This window comes from Macrosteles quadrilineatus, unplaced genomic scaffold (assembly GCF_028750875.1).
Source record: "Macrosteles quadrilineatus isolate MER2022 unplaced genomic scaffold, UCM_ALF_1.0 Scaffold_3__2_contigs__length_128488019, whole genome shotgun sequence".
In the NCBI taxonomy this organism is placed as follows: domain Eukaryota; kingdom Metazoa; phylum Arthropoda; class Insecta; order Hemiptera; family Cicadellidae; genus Macrosteles; species Macrosteles quadrilineatus.
The window spans coordinates 14,189,143-14,209,826 of NW_026542596.1; the positions used below are offsets into that span (position 1 = coordinate 14,189,143).

Consider the following 20,684-nt stretch of genomic DNA (forward strand, 5'->3'; position numbering starts at 1 on the left):
TATTACAAGAATTACCTTATTACAAGGCAAACTGTTTTCTAGATTTAAAAAAATATATTATATTCATCCATTAAAAGGGAATAGAGTTTATATCTCTTGTTATTGGTCTATGTACTGTTAATTTTTATAATAATATTTGTTTTAAAGAAATTAAGGCTATTTGACATACGGTGTAATAATAATTAGAACAAAATAATATTTACTCTCTTCAATAAGTGTTATACCTCAAATTTGTATGCAAAGTGTAAATAAAATTTGTATGTATAGAAACCATAACCAAAGGATTTAATATATATATATACATTATTTATTAAATCATACAGCTTTATCCAAGAGCAAATGTATATAATGTTAATAGAAATTGTTGTTCTAACTGTGTAAATAAAATTAAATGTTGTTTTTAAGATTTGTTTATTTTCCCAAGGCCCAGCCTACCATCATCTTATATATTTTAAAAATGTGATTTTTTATTCAAACGCTCTGAATCAACCATTAAATTGATAGAAATGATTCTTCTGTTGTAAAAAAAAACAATTTTTAGAGGAAGGGGACGACGAAGCTGTAATTTGAATTTTGGGGTTTAGCTTTTTTTAGGAATTAATTCAACTTCTATAGTAAAAAAATTAATAGAATTGTCTTAATTCTCTGTATATTATAAAATAATTGAAAACTCTTGTCTTTTACCAAATTTTTATGGATTACATTACAATAATGTACAAAAATCCCCGTATTCCAAAGATTCTACGAAATAAACCACAACTCAAACAACATTAGGTATACCTGTACAGTACAGTATTGGGCTTTTAATAAAAACTGCTTGCAAGAAATTTCATCAACATCAGTCTTTAACACTTAAAACCAAAACCATACAAATATGCATATTTTTGAATCCGTGACTAAACAACTATCGCAAACAAAGTGATAAAAGGTTGTCTTAAAATTAGATTGCAGACTATCTAGTAGAGTATATTGTGTTTGTCAACATATAGTATATTTTTCCATATACACTTGGTCGATTATTCAGAGTACGGTAATAGTAGTTGCAACGATTGCGTTAAGTTAGTATTTACGACACGAGTAGAAAATTTCTCGTGAAAAAACTCGCCAAGGCTCGTGCCTTAAAAACTTCTACGTGTGTCGTAAAGACTATTAACGCGAGTTGCGTACACTACTTTACCTAGGACCGTTTTTTAATTACTAACATTCTGGTTTTTAATTAATAACAATCGCTACTCATAACTTCTGAGAGAGGTTATGTTTTCGTTTATTGTCATTGCCACTGAAAGTGGTGCAACGAATTATTGTATAATCAGCTGATTTCATGTAATTACGTGTTTGTAAAACTTCGTTAAATAATACGTTACTTTTTGCAGGGAATAGTTTCTGCTAGTAGCATTCTTACCATAAATGCTGTATCAGGTACAATTACGGAAATATTGTATATTTGTTTGGACAGCTGAATAATATAGTGAAACAATTAGTTGCTGGTATTTAGTTTCATACCTTTGTTTCGATTTTGGTGGCAAAAGATTAGCACTAAAATTTTGTGCTTAGGACATTTTCATCTCGTCAACTTCACTTTCACTAACTTGACATTTTTAAATCAGATTAATCTAACTTCCTTTAACTTCCACCAACTTAGGTTAAGAATACGCGAGTATCAACAGGAACAAGGGATCAACAACTAAAATTGTCAACTGATCAGCTGATATGTTGACGTTCGAAGCATTACATTTTTACTTCTTTTCTCTGAATCCTTGGACCTCATTGGTTCGTTACCCGTGTTGTTATGAGAAAACTATGCTGTTATGAAATGAAACTATGCTGATATGAAAGTAAACATATGTTAAGTGAAACTTTTCAATTCTAAGAACTGAACTGAAATGGCTACTTTAAAAAACGGTCGTAGGTAAGTTGTATTAAGGGAAGGGTATTGTATATTGCATCATAAATTGTACCCAGAGCAGATGAAGACAATTACGTGCACTCAGGTCTAGACCACCTACATTCCACTTGCATTACAAGGGTTGTTACTAATTGTACCGTACCTCCTCAACTGCAACCATCCTAGCAGTTTATTGCGGTTATTAAACAATTAATACTGACATATAGATTGATAATTATGTTGAAAAATAACAGTACTTTTACTATCACACTATAGTGTGCAATCTAATATTATAGTGATATGGTCAAATTTGTGGTAATACAATTATTTAAGGCCTTTTAACAAATAAAAATATAGGTACTTGTGATATAATAATTATGCTTAAGAGTGTGTTGGTATGAACAAATTTATGAAACTATTATGTGCCGTCGGGAGCCCTTGGTATTAAAAATTGAAGTGTTTTTGTATGTTTATTTACTACTTAATTGTTGTTTGCTTGTTTATGAACATATTTTGATCAAATTAGGAAAATGCATTCATTTTCATACTAAACTATTAACATTTTACAAAAAAAAAACACCTTTTTACCCTCCCTGTTGCAGGAAACCTAAGTACTCCTTAAACTAATGTTATTTAAAAAGGGAATAAATGTGATATTTTAAGGAGACCCATTCAGGCAAATGGAAATTCGCTTGGTCTGCAGGTTTGCTGCGGCGGGGGTATTATAGTATAGATATCGTTTCTTTAATATTTCAAAAGACTATTGATAAGGCACAACAATATTTCTCAAGTCTATAACAGCTAAGGTTAGTTTTGCTAATAATTTATTGTGAGTGAATACTTTACTTTTACTTTAATCTGAACATTAAACCTCTTGGACAATAGTGCCGCTACATACAGGCTGAAAAGAACTCATGTTTTAGACCTCAGCACACGCTTTGTTTAAATAATTTCATTATTGTTTTTTCTTCAATATTTTTAAGTTAGGTCTGTCGATGGATAGAGACTAACTAGTGTCTTTTTATTAAATGTTCTCATATTTGCTAAATGTTTCAAAAGCTGAACAGATTGTAAATAAAATTGTGATAAAAAAACATTAATCTGAAATGGCGACCATACAAATGTAGGTATTTTAAGCCATAATCAAGATCAAAATAAAAAAGTCATTTAAATTTAATAATTTGTAGTTTTGCAACTTCAAGATTAAAATTTAAAATGTCAAAAATAAAGGAAAAAATGTATATGATCAAGGGAGATGAAAGGTAAAAATGAATATGAAAATTATATTCGAAAATTTGGTAAGTTTTAAATGTTACAAAACATTTAAAATTAATGAAAACCAAAATAGCGGTTTCCAATACATTCTAGATATAAAAGTCACAAACATTTATATAAAGGCCATAAAGGTTGAATTTTGTTTCTAAAAGCTTTGGTGGATTTGAAAGTATTTTATGCCACAGATGTAAAGATCAAAATGTTTCTATTTTGTGTCCTCTTCCCGTTCCAAAGCACTGGTACAACAGCTAGTTTATTTAATAACAATGATCATGCAATTAAATAATACCTGTGCCTATTAACTTACTCGAAATCGAGCAATTGTCAAGTACCGGTATTATACAGGAGTTATTAAAGAAATAACAGTCATCTTCTATGAGTGCTCAAAATCGAGCAATTGTCAAGTGCCGTTATTATACAGGCGTTATTTAAAACTGCAGTAATATCAGTCGTAATATTTTATTTTGATAAGCTTATGTAACTAATTGAAATACTCACCTCACTCTGGGTTGAAAATAAACACTTATTGTAAAAATATTTTATCATTTATAGAAGCCGGCCTTATTTTTTAGTGTTTTATACACATGTTCCCCGACTTATACCTGTTATTAGTAAACATTTCTTGCATGTATTCATTTGATCTGACATTAGGTAGGTTTTCTTTACCACTGTGACAACGTGATTTGTATATTCTTCATGATTTTTTTACTTGCAAAATAAGTTTCATAGCAGAACTGGTAAAAATTATTCATCTCTCCAAGTGATTGTGTATCTAGATTCCTTACTGTTAGACCAAGCCTCTCTTTTCATACGTATAAGATTTCCTCTTAACCTCCTCCTGTTTTCAATATTTCTTCTTTAAACTCAAGAAATTTTCTGTTCTTCCAACAAAACTGATTAACTGTTTGGATTGGTCTAATAACTCCTAAATAATACCTACATACATTAATATTTACTCCCAAGAAGCTGGTGAGTATTTTTTTTATATACACAGCTGGTCTTTTAATTTGTTCAATGTAATTCTTACAGTGAAACCCCGACATTTGAAAGGGTCTCACGGTCATAAGGGTACGAACTTTAAATTATAAAACCTTAATGCAAAATTACGAATTGGGCAGAATCTTTTGACACCTTAAACGTTGAAATTGGTCCACAAATAAGGGAGGAATAGTGTTCACAAAAATCTGCCCTCACGTATTCTTAAGAGATAAAAATACCAACAGAAAAATTAAAATGCTCATTAGTAAATACATAGATAAAACATACGCCCTTAGGGAGTATGTTTTATACAGTATGGTAAATACTATTAATACATAAGCAACAAGTACACGACAAAACAAATGCATTACTAATAAGTTATCAGCATGATCCAGTCTAATTTATAATCATAGACTGATGTTTAAAATGCAGTTTCACAAAAATCATCTAAAGCAAGCAAATACAATCAAGGGACAGGATATGAGAATGGAGGCAAATGAAAATTAATACAAAAGAGAGAAAACAAGCAAGTGGTTAAGAACACAGACTCTCGAGTTGCAGCAAAACGCTAATAGGGCATAACCATTCTTTCTATTACTTCACCATAGACAAAGGACAATATTGGTTCAAATCCATGATGAAGTAGTTAGTTTTAATTAAATATATAGAAAAATAATGTACAGACAACACTAACAGTGTTTCGCTATTCTCTTAAAAACTCTAGTACGGCCTATTTTCTTATGGTTTGTTATAATGTACAGTACATTCAATAGTAAGAAACAAATAAAAACTCACTACCTTAACATAATAGTACGAATTTAAATACAACAGCAGTTCCATCAATGTTAGTTTATGCTATGAAAATGATAACTCATTTAAGTGAAAGAGGTTTGAGCAAAGCATCATGCATTTTTAAAGCCTTACGTTGTTAAATATCAATTTTTTGTGGCCTGTGTATTGGAAATTATTACCAATTTAAATCGTCTTTTGTACTTCGTTTCATAAAGTATACCGTCATGTCAACACCATTTCGAGTCATCGTCGGATTAAGAAAAGCAAATATAAATTGCCATTATAGACGGCATTATCACTGCACAATAAGTAGGTCTAAATACAATTATGATAAATTTGATGACAATATCAAAAATTTTAAACACTAATTTTATGTATATTTTGCTTTGGTTAAAGCGTAGGAAATGCCCTAGTTTAATTCTGTATTTTTGTTTGTACATCTGTCGGTAACACATTAATTAATGTCCTTATTTCTCAGTGTTTCGTGGAAAGAGAATAACACCTTTGTTAATGAAAATTTCAACCGAAATAAAGACTGACATTGAGGTAGTATTTTAACTACTTTTAACCAGTTTGGAAAGTAACTTTTAATTATAGGCCTACCTTAAGTTCTATGCCTCATAGATCTATGAAGCAATTTTTTTTTTCTTTGATATAAAATATAGACTAACACGATCCGGGTTACATTTAATTGCAAATTATTTGTTTTGGCTTGAAACTGTCAGATATTGTATTTGCGAATGTTTATATGTAGTCCTATACAGTAATAGTTTTGCCAGCATATCTGAAAAAATGCAAACTAAATATGCAAACCAATTCCTGATCTGAATATAAGAAGGTTTCGACTTACTACAAGATCCACGGACGTAGAACGGGTACACAGCTAGTTTATACATAACAAATCACCACCGAATACTGTTTTGTAAAAAAATATAAAATGGCGGCTATAGAAGCTTAACTAAATCTTTTTCGACTATAATTAGCCTATATGAACTTTTTTTCTTTAGATTTATTAGTACTAACAGTCCCTGAAGTTTGTGACACCCATTTATAAACACCTTATGTATAATCCTAACTGCACGAACATGAAAATATAAGATAGTATAAGTTTGGACCCGGAAAGAACCACTGCTCCTTGAGGGTGATTCCCAAAACAAACGACTAGACACTAACTTGACATTCTCGGTATAGTAAAATAAATCTTGGACAGAGTGCAGCACCTTCATGATAACTACAGAGTGATAGTTTTTATACTATCACTAACTTACTATCAACTAGTGGTCTAGTTGTAGTGCATATCTACCTAGTCAGCTGGTGGCGTATCAATCGTCAAACGTCAGTTAGTCGTCTGCTACTGCACTATACACTATAGTGATGTAGTGGTAGTATGTTTCTTGCCAGCTTGTGGAACGGCATCTGTTGTAACGCAGTTTCTGGATCCATGTAGTTGTCCTCTTTCGTCTGTTAGTGGTCTAGTTGTAGTGCATACCTACCTAGTAAGCCTTAGTGGCGTATCAGCAGGCAAACGTCAGTTAGTCGTCTTCTAGTGTAGTTACGTAATATAAGTAATATAAGTGTATCTTGTCAGCTGGTCGCTACCAGCAGTCGTAACGTCAGTTGATGGTCTCATGTAGTGGTCCTTAGTGGTCTCGTATTTTAGTGGTCTATTTATATTGAACATCAGAATAGTCAGCTGTTTGCGTAGCATCAGTCGTAACGTCAGCTGGTGGTTTATTGTAGTGGTAGTAAGTTTACAGCTGGCGGTGCGGCAGGTCGTCGCACGTATGTAGTGGCCCTAGTAATCTCATAGTGGTCTATTTATATTGAACATCAGAATAGTCAGCTGTTTGCGTAGCATCAGTCGTAACGTCAGATGGGAAACGGACTTTCGGCCTGCGCTGCCCCTGACTCGGCCTGGGCTGCCCCTATTGTGTGTTGTAAAGGGTAGGTTTCTCGGGAGCAGGTACCTGACCTCAGCTTGCACTTTACCCATTAAATCCCAGGAATCTCCCAGAAATACTTGTGGGGTAGTAGTCAGGGTCGTCGACACAGGAGGCATGGGCAAAGCCTTCTAAGAAATACATTACTATTGTTCTAGAATATTACTGTAATTTTTTTGCATTAAAGATTCAGGAAGTGATGGTGTAATGGTGGTAGTGAATATCCGCAACAAATAAACGTCGTTTTGTTTCAAAATTTAAAATACAAAAATATGTAAATGTCTACTACATATAATTCATCAGTTATGCTTCTTTTTATGGGATATTTTGATAGTGATTTTCTAAAAAACTAATTTTTATCGATAATTGTACTTGGAGAAATACAACTTTTTAAACATGCTTCGCAAACAAGTGAACCACCCTAGGTAAAAGATAGCTGAGGAAAAAAATTGTTTAAAGTCAAAGACATCAACTGTCTTTGCTTTGAATTGTACATTATGTTTCTTGTTTTAAAATAAAACTAAATCTTTAGATAAAGAATTCCATTTAATGAACTACAAGTAAGTTTGTTTACTAAAACATTGTTTGCAAAAAACAACATAATAATAATTAAGAACCATATGACTTTATAGTCATATGTCACATTATGAAAGATTTCAATGTAATTGTTAGAACTTGAGTTCTTTATTTCTTTTGCCGCACACGCTAAATATAAAAATAACAGATTTTCGTGTACAGTAGTAAAACAATACAAAATAGTGCATTTTATCACTAGAGGGTGCCTGTTGAACTGTATTGCGAACAATTTAAATGTAAAATACCTGTAGCAATTTGAACTTGAATTCTTTATTTCGTTGGCCGTGTGCGCTAAATATAAAAGTAATTGTGTAAAGTACCTAGTAAAAGAATATAAAATTGTGCATTTCATCACTAAAGGGTGCCTATTTAACTGTATTACGAAATATTTAAATGTAAAATACTTGTAGTAATTGGAAATAGAATTCTTTATTTCGTTGGCCACGTACGCTAAATATAAAAGTGTTCAGTAAAAGTTAATTTTGACACATTTACTCTGATATTTTACCTAATAAAACATTAAATTTAATTCTATCCAACTGATATTTTTTTTTAATACAATGTTGAATTATGTGTTCCAATTATTATATTGCAAATTGCATTGATTGTTGAATGAAATTCACAGATTCATATTGGATTAGATATATTATTATATCTAAATATATCATAAGACGAAAATGTTATACCAATTAAGCGAGATATATTGAAATATACAGGATGAGTCTTCTAAGGTGTCCTAAACAGATTGCAGACAAACGGCTTGACATACAGAGATGAAAAAAAAAACTTTTCCCCACTAATTCATATACAAGGAACAACGTGGTTGATACCAGGGTTAGAATCTCAGAGTTTTCAAATGTAAACGTGCAGGACTGTATTGAAAAGTGTATCTGCATCCACTAATCTCCAGTACTGCACGTTTTACATATGTTGTATATGGGCAATTGGAGTTTTTGGTTAATTACTAGAAAACTACTAAAGATGGGTTTAAATTTATAAGTTTTTTTTTTGCAATACCTTCAAAATGATACGCCATTTGACATATGTTTCTATTTAAATTTTTTTATTTACATGGCTACCAAAATAAAAAAAATCATTGAAAAAATATTTAGTTTTTAAAACTTTGACATATTACATATAATATTAAAGCAGAACTCACGAGGATTAAGAATTTTTAAACAGAACGAAAACAGGTTTAGTGGTTTTAACAGGGTATTCTGTAAATATCAATTAATATTTTCAATACAAATGGCCACCATTTTGAAACGGATAAAGATAAAGGAGTTCTGTTTTCACTAAATTGCTTGTCTAGTCTAGAGCTATAAAACTATGCATAACATGATATATGTTTAAAAAACTTTTTACGAAGTTCCTTGCGTAAGAATTCGTGGGGAAAAGTTTTGTTTCATCTCTGTAAGTCAAGCTGTTTGTCCTTGTCTGCAATCTGTTTAGGATAGCTTAGAAGACTCACCCCGTATTTGGTTGATACTATGGAGTTGTCTTTTGGATTTCGTTGGAATTATTTTAAATGTGACAAAAATAATTTTATTTTGGATCTAAGTCCATGTTAGATATTAGCCAATGTAAGATTTAAATAGACGCCTCCATCTATAAAATAAATTGCCTTTCCGGATTTACCAAAAGGATTATGACCAGTTAAATTAATAAAATTAGAATTTCGCTGATTCATTGTTGTTTTGTTTAGCATAGTTTTATTTTTATTTTATTTTAAGCCGAACAACTCAATTGTATCTGTTTGTCTGATATGGGTGTGGTTGTTTGTTCATTTGTTACGCTTAAGCACCATATTTGTTACTGTAAAAAACAAGTGTACAATTATTGTTAATCAAAATGTTTAATGGTATAGTACCTATGAAATGGTGAGGTGGTGTTAAGCTAACTAGGGTAGAAAGGAGTCCTAAATACAAAAAAATAGTTTTCTTCATGTTAAGTGGTCTGGAAATTCTTGATTTACTCAACGTTTAAATTTGTTTCAATGTTTAACTCCTATGGCAAACAAGTCTTAATTAACTTTTGTCACCACAGATCGTTCCACATGACGAATTTTACGAAAAATTCGGTAACGTGAAAGTAGTTAAAATAGAATCACGCAATTGTTTTTTTTTGTACAGTAATAATAACATATTTAACATGCAACCGATTGTTATTTTTAAGTATACATGTATACGTCGTATAAACATTCTGGAAAAGTTAAATTCATCGTATGAATGCTTTTTCAAATAACGTGTACACGTTTCGTGTAAATAGTTTATTTAATTTATAAATGGTTTATAAAACTTTAATACATATATTATGTAAGGCGGATGTTGTCCCCACCTTCTACAGTAGCCTGTCTATAAAAACTATAACGTCTTTAACTAATATAATATGGTAAATTTATACATACACCACTGTTTTGGTATCTTTAACTTTTTGGGCTGACCCATACGTGGTCAAATTGTCGTTAAAGTCGGTTAAAAACTGTTTAAATGAACAATTTCAAGCTCGGTGTTTGTGGCTAAGCCAGTCTAGACATTGAATTAAATCCATCTAATGCCTGCTCTAGAGTGCACTGGGGCTCAGGTCCTTCCTGGAAGTACTAATCCAGAATCCTATTCATAGTTTTTGCCCAGCTTGCTGTGTCACACACCCCTATCTCCCCTTCCCTACTTCCTTTTACCCACAAAACCTTTGAAATTAACCTATAGGGAATCTTTCGGGAGCAACAGACTCAGAGCTACCTATGTTCCCTATTGTTTGTTGCGGGAGGGTAAGTTCCTCATAATCACCCCAGGCCGAAAGTCCTACACTCACGTCAGATGATGGTACCATAGTGGTCCTAGTAATCATTTAGTGGTCTAGTTATATTGAATATCAGAATAGTCAGCTGGTGGCGTAGCAGCAGTCGTAACGTCAGCTGGTGGTTTATTGTAGTAAGTTTACAGCTGGCGGCGCGGCAGGTCGTCGCACGCATGCGTCGCTGTCATTAGCGTCGGACGCCTTCAGTATCGTGGCGTCGGCCGAGCCGTGTTGAGACGCCAACGAGCGTCGGTTTTATTTTTAGTTTTATTTCTTGTGATATCATTTACACGTTCATTAAGCCTATTTGAGAAAATATTTAATATTAGTGTATCCCCGTGTAACATTTTCGTATATCCGAAAATCTGTTAAAGTTTTTTTTGGTATTGCTGTTGGTTATGTGCGTGTTGAGCGCGTGTTTTCTCGTGTTCGTGTGTTTGTGATCGTCACCGGGATGCCTGTTCGCCGAGGTCATGTCGCCCCTAGGACCACCATCATCGAGACCATCATCCGCAAGTTTGACACACACAGTGAGTGAACACATATAGCAAAATTACCCATATTAAAGCTAAACCCAGCTAGCCAGCATCTCATGTATAGAATACCTAATATTTTGAAACGAACTATATATTCATCTGTGTACTATCTGTCCACTGTCCCTTTCATCAGTTTAGAAGATAATTAAGCGCTCAATGATCTACTCTCTTGGCCCGCCGCTATGTTTATTTACAATCGGTCCCACTCGGTCATTCTAGTGTCGCCGGCTCAGTCTGCAAACTACAGTATTTCTCGACGTGATCATTCTGTTGGGAAATACCACACACTAGTTTTGTTTATTGCGTAATAACACCGATGATTTACATCCGGGCCAATTTTACACTCCTAATGTTTGGTATAAATAAAAATAAATTATTTTACTGTTTTGGTTGATTGTACGGTAATACATTTACGTGTTTACAAAGTTTTACAAAACAAAACCTTTATAAACATATAACAAAAAACACAAGCACCAAAAATGTTTAATGCATAGTAACACTTATAATTGAAATCCTTGCCCAAAGCTAAATTGTTTCAGCTTCTTAAACATAAAAATACGATCACATGATTTTATTAAAACACAGTAACTCTATTGATTAAAATATTTACCTAAACCAATGAGTACAAACCATTATATAGCGGCAAAGCTAGCTTTATTCTAAAATACTGTATTATGAAATTGTTGGTTCATTGTACAACAAAGCATTATTTACATCTTTACCAAGTGAAGCTCTGAAGCCGGAGTTTAGCTTCGTAAACATCTCCTTTGACCGGTTGCTGCTGTTTGAGTTCACAATAAGCAGAGAACGTGTGTATCTTGTTATCGTAAATGTACGTTCCTGTGAGGTCCAGCTGCAGGTAACGATGTCGAAGCCTTCCTCTCAACAAACATCAATCACACACAGATTTAGTTTCTCTCGCCGATTTCAATTTTCCTATTCTCGGCTTCTCTTTGTTGGGAAAGAATAAACACAACCTTTTTCAATATTATTTTGAAACAAAATTTTGAAACGATCCTAACTCGTGTTATAATTTTGAGAGTATTTCCTGTAGAGATGACCCAATAATTGTTTTTATTTAGATTCTGAAATTGTTAAAATATAACACCTTAAAATTAAGATAAACTTTGATTTAAACTCATTCGCCTTGGTTACATTTCATTCGGATACTTGATTTGACAATTCCTAATATTATGTTAAAATTCAAAATTAATCATCGTCACCGTGTTTGGAAAAGAAAGGATTTACATTTTAGCTCTCTTTATACAGAACAAAAATGCATACTGGTTATATTTATGGGTACTTAATGAACAAAATAAGTACAATTTGGAAAATATTACACTATTTGTAAATGTACAATTGAAAATATGGTTGGATGAAATAATTTTTACAATAAATAACTTCTTGTCAGTAAGTTGTCAGAGCATATAGTTTAACTTATAACATTTAATCACATTCTTTTCAACTCACTTAATATGTAAAGTAGTTTCAATTTTGTAAACAAAAATAATGTAAACATTGGAAGATAGTAAAATATCTGACAGTTATTTATTTATTTGACAACTTACATCTATATCATTTTAAAACTCATACTTAAGTACGACAAACACGGCAAACAAGATATCAGTTCATTATGTTCAATTTATATGGGAAATCGGTTTTCTACGAATGCTGTATGTAAAGCCGTCAAGTTGTATTCGGTTAAAGGGAAAGCTTATATTATAAAAAAAAACCCCATTGAAGTACCTACTTTGTAATTAATAAAGTGAAAAGATAATTGAAAATAACAAATCCCGTTTACAGCTTTGTAAAATTCGTATTACAATTATTACGTAAATCGAAATTTAATCTTCTGTTCATAGACATGTTCAATAAATAAAAAGAAAATAAATACAGGTGATATAGTACTGTATTTAATATATTGATACTAGCTGTTGCCCGACATACTGAGTACATAATGTTGTGACATACATTACTACTCACAGTACTATGAGCCGGATGAAGTTGTGACTTTGCTACGGAATAATATGACCTTACGCATAACATTTTCCGTATAGTGACAGTTATTACGGATTAATTCCATTCACATAAGCTAATCATATGAGACTACTGAAGTAAAATTATGAGAGAACTTCTCCATTTGAAATATTATCTGTGTTTCTACCAAGAACTTCGAACTACTATCTCTGGAGTAACCCACATGAGGGGTTTTACCAAAATAATATTCCTGTTAACTCTTTTCACTTATTTAAATACTCTTAAACACAATTTGCCAATGGTAGGCCTTATGTTAGCTTCCTCATAACTTGATTAACAGGATCACTACCAGCCGTCACACTCCTGTGTCTGTAGTCTCAAGACATCGGTAGTGATGTGTCGGTAGTGACATGGTAGTGAATGTGTTTACAAGCATTAGATAGTCAATCTTAAAGCAGCATAAGTGAAATTCAAACCTTTATTTTATGACATAATGTTCTCCGTCACTGTCTCTACATTTCCTCATTTGATATTAGTGTTGATTTTTTCTGTATTATTTTTACTTTTTTTGGTCTAACGATACCACCATTGAATTTTTGCAACATAAAGAGTAATACATGTCTATTACGTGATTGATACGATAATTACGGTAATTAGGTCTAACAACCTATAATTTTTCTCATCTAGTATTCTAATTATTTACATAAAAATGGGTTACGAGTATTTTAATTTTAAAGTGATAGCCCTAATTGTAACGAAAGCATTGCAGTGAACTTGCCATGTTTTTGTTGACAAAAATAAAGTTAAATCAGCTCGGAGCTCGGTCGCTTTGTTTTATTTTGTGCAACCAGTTATACCAACAAGGCAATCGTTGAGTAGGGTACGGGTTTGTCGTCAAATACTCTTTATTTCATATAAAATTATATTCAATTTTAGGTTAAAATCCAATGTGAGTTTATTTAAAATCAAATCAGTTTTGTGAATGTGTGTTTGTAAAATGAAAAAATGTATACTGTTCTATGGTGTTATAGATAATAAAATAGTGTTTATTTTCAATGTTTTTTAGGTGTAAAATTTAGATGGCTCGTATGCTCATTGCTACGTAATATAGTTCTAAAATAAACAAACAAAAATTACTCAGATTAAACCCTTTGAAAAGTTCAATCATCGACACAGAATACATTAATTGAATTAAGCTTAACTTGCAATAATACCTATCGAGCTATGATACAAAAATTAATAATTGTTAGTAGCCATGATATGAGTACTTAAAAAACAATTAATTATAATGTCATAATGTTCACACGATTATAAATTAATCTGTTAGGGTGTTCAAGATGGTATTAAAAATATATATAATGTGCGAAAATCATAAATTTGTAACACATAAAGTGATTTCAAAAATTAAAATGTTACTTTTGTTGATAACTAATTAAATTGTGGTCATAAAATGAGGCATTGTATGTAAACTTTTTTATAAGCTATAAAGGAATAAATTAACATAATATTATATTGGGCTTAGCGATAATGTGAACACACAGGGGGTTTACAGTAAAAAATCTTAAGACTTATGATAAAACTTCAAAAACATTACACATCCACCTCTAATATATTATCAAATAAAGACTACGTATACAAATAACAAAACAATTCACTTTTTGTGTGTAAGGGTTTCGTATGAAATTACCTGCTAAACACAAACACATGAAGTTTTAAACTATGTCACAACATTGTTTGATGCAAGATAAAACCTTTGGACGAGGGGATTAACGGGTCGCGACTAAGCCTGTGGTGTTTTGAGATGTGAAAATGTAAAGCAGGGATTTCGTCATTCAACCAAAATTCTAAGTCCTACGTAGGAATAAAACATCAGTCTTAAAACTTACATAGAGGTGTTGCAACGTTTCAGAATTTTAGACAAGGTTGTTTAAGTATGTAACTGTCACATTTTTACAATGAATGTGACGTGTGTTTTTTTCATGTAAGCTATTTCATGAAGGTTTTTTTTTTGTTTTATGAAAACAGCTTTTAAATAGTTTGGAAGAAGAACATTGTCAAAAATTTTTGATACACACATAATTGAAAACTAAACTAAAATAGGCTTTACTGTCGTCACTGCAGCTCAAATTCTTGTGGTGTAACTACGTTACGGCCGTTTCGGCATTACAATGCCATCGTCAGACTACAAAAACACAAACTCGGCTGAAGTAGCGTCGTTGAAGTTTAAACACGTAACACATACGAACAATAACATACATTTAAAATATTTACAAAAACCGAACAGGCCTGTCGTACTAACAGGTGACATGTTCCCGTTCCGAGCAAAAACCGACTCAGTTTTAGTTATTATACAGCTCAGGGGCTAAAACATGGATTTTAATTGAAAATTGATATAGTTATACTTTAATCTCACAAAGACTATTGGATATTTACTAGCTATATAAAGATATAGTTGAATTATATTTTTCTAGCCAATTTATCGCTAGACTTTTAAGATTGGTGCACTTTAAGTAGTATACAACAACAGTACACTACCAAGGATCTCAATGATAAAATTACAACTATATTTTCAATGGACTACTCTGAATCTTTTAACTGTTTGTGATGTTTTTAGAAAAGTAAAGAAGGATGGGAGTAGGAAATCCAAGGAATTTATCTAAAGAGTTTACTTCAATCTCAGCATCTAAGCCAACTTTGTCGCCAATGCCTATTTCCATCTCATCTCCACAAAGCCTTTTTAGAAAGGAAATTTGTTGCAAATTTATTTTTCTTATTATAAAACCCCAAGATATTTTGTCTGAAAGCCCACATGCTGATTGTCTTGTACAATAAGGCTAGTGCTAAAATTACTAAACGAATAAACACAATATACAGTTCACTAACTCAGTTAGTATAAAAATAATAATTGTGTTTCTTCGATTTGTAGCTGTGAAATACCGATGCCAAATAAGCATTGGAAATCAATAAAGAATGATTGTTTGGTTGGTTTGGATTTGGGTGGGATAAGAGTTGTACTGTACTTACTGTAAGGACTGGGTTACTACTGTACTTACACAATATAATATAACAAAATAGTTTATACGAGAATTTCAAATTACAGTGTTACATTATTTCACAGGTAAAAATACAATACTGTAAGTCTTATCAGTTAGGCTGTAAAACAAAAATCCTACGCCTTCTTGAAAATGTTCTTTGTGTTTCTAAAAAAAAACAGCTCAAAATACAATGCTGAAGATAGTACAATTGCTCATATGGAATGCATTTTCACCACATTACATGGATCTAAATTGAAACATAACCAATAATAGACGAAGATGATCTCGTAAAAGGCAATTAATAATAAATTTATAAAAATATCAAATCAAGCTGTAAGAGATTTTAAACTATATATCCTAATTTTGCAACTGATTTTGTAGACTCGGATAGAGACAGTTTGCTTGCCGAGAATGTTATTGTTACAGTACGTGGAATAATACTTCCATTCCACTAATGAAGAACTAACAACATTTTAACCGTCAATACAGTATCTAACATTTTACTAATCATAAATAAAAAATACCCCCGCGCAGAAAATCTGCAGACTAAGCGAAATTCCATTTACCTGATTGGATTTTGATTTAAATCTATTTAAATAGCATTAGTTTTAACAAGTACCTAGGTTTACTGCTACAGGTAGGGTAATAAAGTATGTTTTTTAGTAAAATATGAATAGCTTAGTATAATATCAATAAATTTGCGAATGTTGGTCAAAATATATCCATAAACAAGCAAACTACAGCAGTTAACTTATTCTCCATCAGAATGACATGGGAATTAAAAAATATTTTTTTTTTATTTTATCCATAACCAAACCGTAAAAACACTTCAATATACTAAATAATTGTTTTTTAGCCCTTTGAAAAGGTTTAAAAAGAAACAAAAAAATTATGTTTTGAGGTTAAAAATGTGAAAACCCAATTTTTACCCCATAAACCCCCCCATAAGACCCTGTTCCCATAGTCCGATCATCCTGGTTCGCGAACTCATTCAAGTTTATCGTGGCCTACACCTTCAAGCCAAATTAATCAAAATTGGCCAAATATTACTCAAGTTATCGTGTTCACAGGCGTATACACACAGACACACACACACACACACACACACACACATATATATATATATATAAATTTAAAAAAAACATAATCAACAAAGTACCCTTTTTTATATAATTATTTTACAAAGACAAAGTCAAAATAAAATAATTTCGGTATAAAAAAGGGTACTTAAATTACAATTTATCTCTAGACCTTTTTAAAGAACTGAATAAAAACAAAGAATTTAGCATATCAACGTGTTTTCTTACGTTTATTGGTAACAGAGAAAATCCAAAAAAATTTAAATTTAAAATTACCATGTTATTCTTATAGAGAATATTGTAAAATGTTGTAGTTTGCTTGTTTATGGATATATCTTGACCAAACTTAGCAAAGCTTTTTTTATACTAAGCTATTAATACTTTACTTAACAACACACTTGATTGGTTTCCTTGTAGCAGCAGACCTTGGCACTTGTTATACCTAATGTTATTTAAATAAATTTAATTGAAAATAAATTCAGAAAATGGGAATTCGCTTAGTCGGCAGGTTTGCTGCGGTGGGGGTATTTATTATATTAGTAGCCTTAAACCTGTAAGAAAATATTAATAAATCTATATATATATATATATATATACATATATAAAAATGTAAACGAATAATGTGGTCTTTGGGGGCATCAAAATGGAAAAGTATATCGGTCCCGGGTCTAGGTCTTACCATGCCGCCTACGGTAATAGCTACTTCCCTAAAGGGGAGTTTCCTAATAGGTTATATTTTTCATCAAACGTTTTGCCATTAAATATAACAGGTTCCACCAGTCAGAAGTTTTATTAAAATATCATACCGTCATATTTATTGGATGCCAACCGCTAACCAGCTTTCATAAGCAAACCTAGCGTTGGGGTTAAATAAACATCGATTCGTTGATATTTTGGCCAAGTTAATACCCGTCAACTGTTGTCATTTTTAGTAATCATATTTAAGTCCCGTTTCTCATACAGTCTTAGAAAAGGGATGATTCTTTATTACCCACCTGAAAAAGCCATATTTAGGTTAGTAAATATTTAGAAAAAAATTAATGTGGATTCCAAAACACCGACAAAGATACTTACCTAATTTTTGCTGTCGTAAGACAATCCCTTTTATTGTTATTTTTTATTTATAATAGCTCTTAGTACTATCCTCTAAATATCCAGCATTTATGTGTGAAAAATTATTAAACATTAATTTTGATTTTATAAAGCCACATAAAGTATCAAAAGGTTCACTTTCGATGTGTTGAGTGGGATTTTCATGCATGAAGTATGTTTTCATACTTCTTACCTGCTTAGATACGTGGACATACATAATAGTTTACATGATAAAACATAAACATAACGTGGTGACCAAATATATGGGAATTCAAATTGGAGGCCCGGCTGCCTCTGAACTGACCAATGGGGTCTCTGTACCGAACAGAACGATAATCTTCCTTGACATGTTATCTTAACTTTGCAGACCATATTCCTGTTGATCATATGTGGGCACCTGTTTGAGATGCAGGGTCGTCTGAAATGTGACACGGAAAAGTTATTTTACTCTAACAAGGGATTAGGCCTAAATAGTTGTTAAAAGTTTTTTGAATGTCTAGAACAGTACTTAAATTGTTGGGCCTTTTTGGATCTTACTTTTGTATCTGTCACCATGGTCAGTAGAGAGAATAGAATAATAAAGATTTTGTACCCATTTGGTAGTAATACAAATATTTCAAATTGAGTAATTTTGTTTTAAATATTGCATAGGTTTTGTTTCCCATCCAAGCGTAAATTAGACTTTCACTTAAACGTATCCTTAAAAATGTCAGATTGATCCCTATTTAAACAACATTAGGTCTAATAAGTACTTAGGTTTGCTGCTACAGGCAAAGTATTAAATAATTTTTTAAGCTCTACAACATAGTTTGAAAATCAATTTTTTTAGTGTTTTTAGTCAAACATAAAAGACACATTTCCACCACCTCCCCAAGAAAACACTTTTCACCTAATCCAATCATGCTAGTTCGCGAACTCGTCCGAATGAGCTTAGGATTGCACATTTGCATAAAATATTATTCAAATGGGATGATTTCTTACTCGAGGTTTCGAACACACTTACTCTGTACACGAATTTTGACGGAAGGTGTTTTTGGCTTATAGGGACTTCGACACAAAAAGTAAATCGGTCCCAAGTCTGGATAAACACAGGTAAACATGACACTACAGACAGTAGAGAATTGAATGAGGCTTATTTAGGAAATTCGCTAATTATTTATGAAGTAATACAACGTACATAATTTAATTCAGGGTTAGTTTTTAATAAGATAGAAGAACCATTTACTACTTTGATATAACGTGTTATTTGTCTGTCGGGCGAACGTAATGAACTATTAGATAAATTTTATTAGAGAATATGCTTATGGTTTCGTTAAAGTAAATGAAAATACGGAATTTACCGATAAAACTAAATGGTAATGAAAAAGGAAATCATTCTGATTTATGATTGAAAATTTATAGTTGAGCTGAGACTAGAGTGGTACAGGACGTAGTATTGACATGACCGTGTAGTCCAACCAAAGATCACACCATAAGGACCCACATCTTAAAATAAGTCTTAGTTGAAACTAGTGTATTTAACTACATATAAACCACATAGCACGTTTAAATCATGTTACCTATAAAGAATGATACACTACAAAACTAATGTTGGGTACTTGAAAACGATATCAGAACAACTCTGTTATCAGCTTGGTAGCGGAGTGGATATAGCGTTCACCGATGGATCAATAGGTCACCGGTCAATCTAAAAGAAATTGAAGCTTTTTGATGGTGTGAGGGGACTCATCTGTTCTTGATTATTAGATTTTAATGAGCCTCCGTAAAGTAACTGATGGTCTTAAAACCAGTAAAAGCTGCAAAAGCCATCTCGCCCCATTCCACTATCATATCGATATTAAAAAAATAGTATATTTCGTACCTAGGGCCGAAAACGAGGTTTTGCTGGCTCGAGATAGTTTTTAAATCGATCGAGAACTGCAAAACCATTTTCGGTCCGTGGTACGAACACTATTTTTCACCACACTACTACTATTCACAATAATAATAATGAAAACTGATAGTAAACGCAACTTTAAGGTTATGTGAAGAAGTAGTTTCAGGAATCAGCAAAAATAATTATAAACAGTTGCTAGGCAACGGTGAAAATAAAAAAAATATATTTCAATGCTATGGATACTGTTTGTGTAATTAATATGCAAGCGGACAGCTGATTTTGCGGCCCCGGGATTTAAAAACCTGCTCGGTCCCCAAATTACGATGACAGCTGGCATGGCCAGCAAAACGTAACTTTCAGCCACCGATTAACGTATTTAATACAGCCAAAAAAATCATAGTGTGGTGAAAATAAACATTATGTACCCGCCTCCAAAAAATATTTGAACTAGGAATTAAAACTATTGCGAGACCGAGATATGCAGGTTTTATAAGCATCCCAAAAAGAAATTATTGACTACTGACAAGAGTGACCAATATATTCCCTAAACAGTATTTCAATTAGTAGCAATTAATTTACAAAAACGCAAATTTGAGTATTAAGATGAGCGATCGTTAGGCAAGAAGTAGCAGACTGACGTCGTTAAGAAGATTGAAGAGCTTGGGGCTTGAGCTGTTTTATTTATTAAAGTTCTCGTATTCTTCCATTTCATCACCTCCTTATTGACTTTTATGACCTGAAAAATAATAATTTGCAGTATTATGAGATATGATTAATACAACTTACTTCTACCACTACTTGTGTAGCAGGACTTAATATATAAAACTACCCCCAAGGCAGCAAA

General features: G+C 32.1%; 1 protein-coding gene across 1 annotated transcript in view; it reads left to right on the top strand.

Annotated features, from left to right (window-relative positions):
* The first annotated feature begins 10,486 nt into the window (after nt 1-10,486).
* Nucleotides 10,487-20,684, top strand: part of LOC128989012 (potassium voltage-gated channel subfamily H member 2-like) — a 412,396-nt gene continuing 402,198 nt past the window's right edge. Inside the window, exon 1 of the mRNA XM_054410865.1 lies at nt 10,487-10,775. Within this exon, the coding sequence (XP_054266840.1) occupies nt 10,700-10,775 (76 nt within the window). The 5' untranslated portion in view covers nt 10,487-10,699. The remainder of the gene's footprint in view (nt 10,776-20,684) is intronic.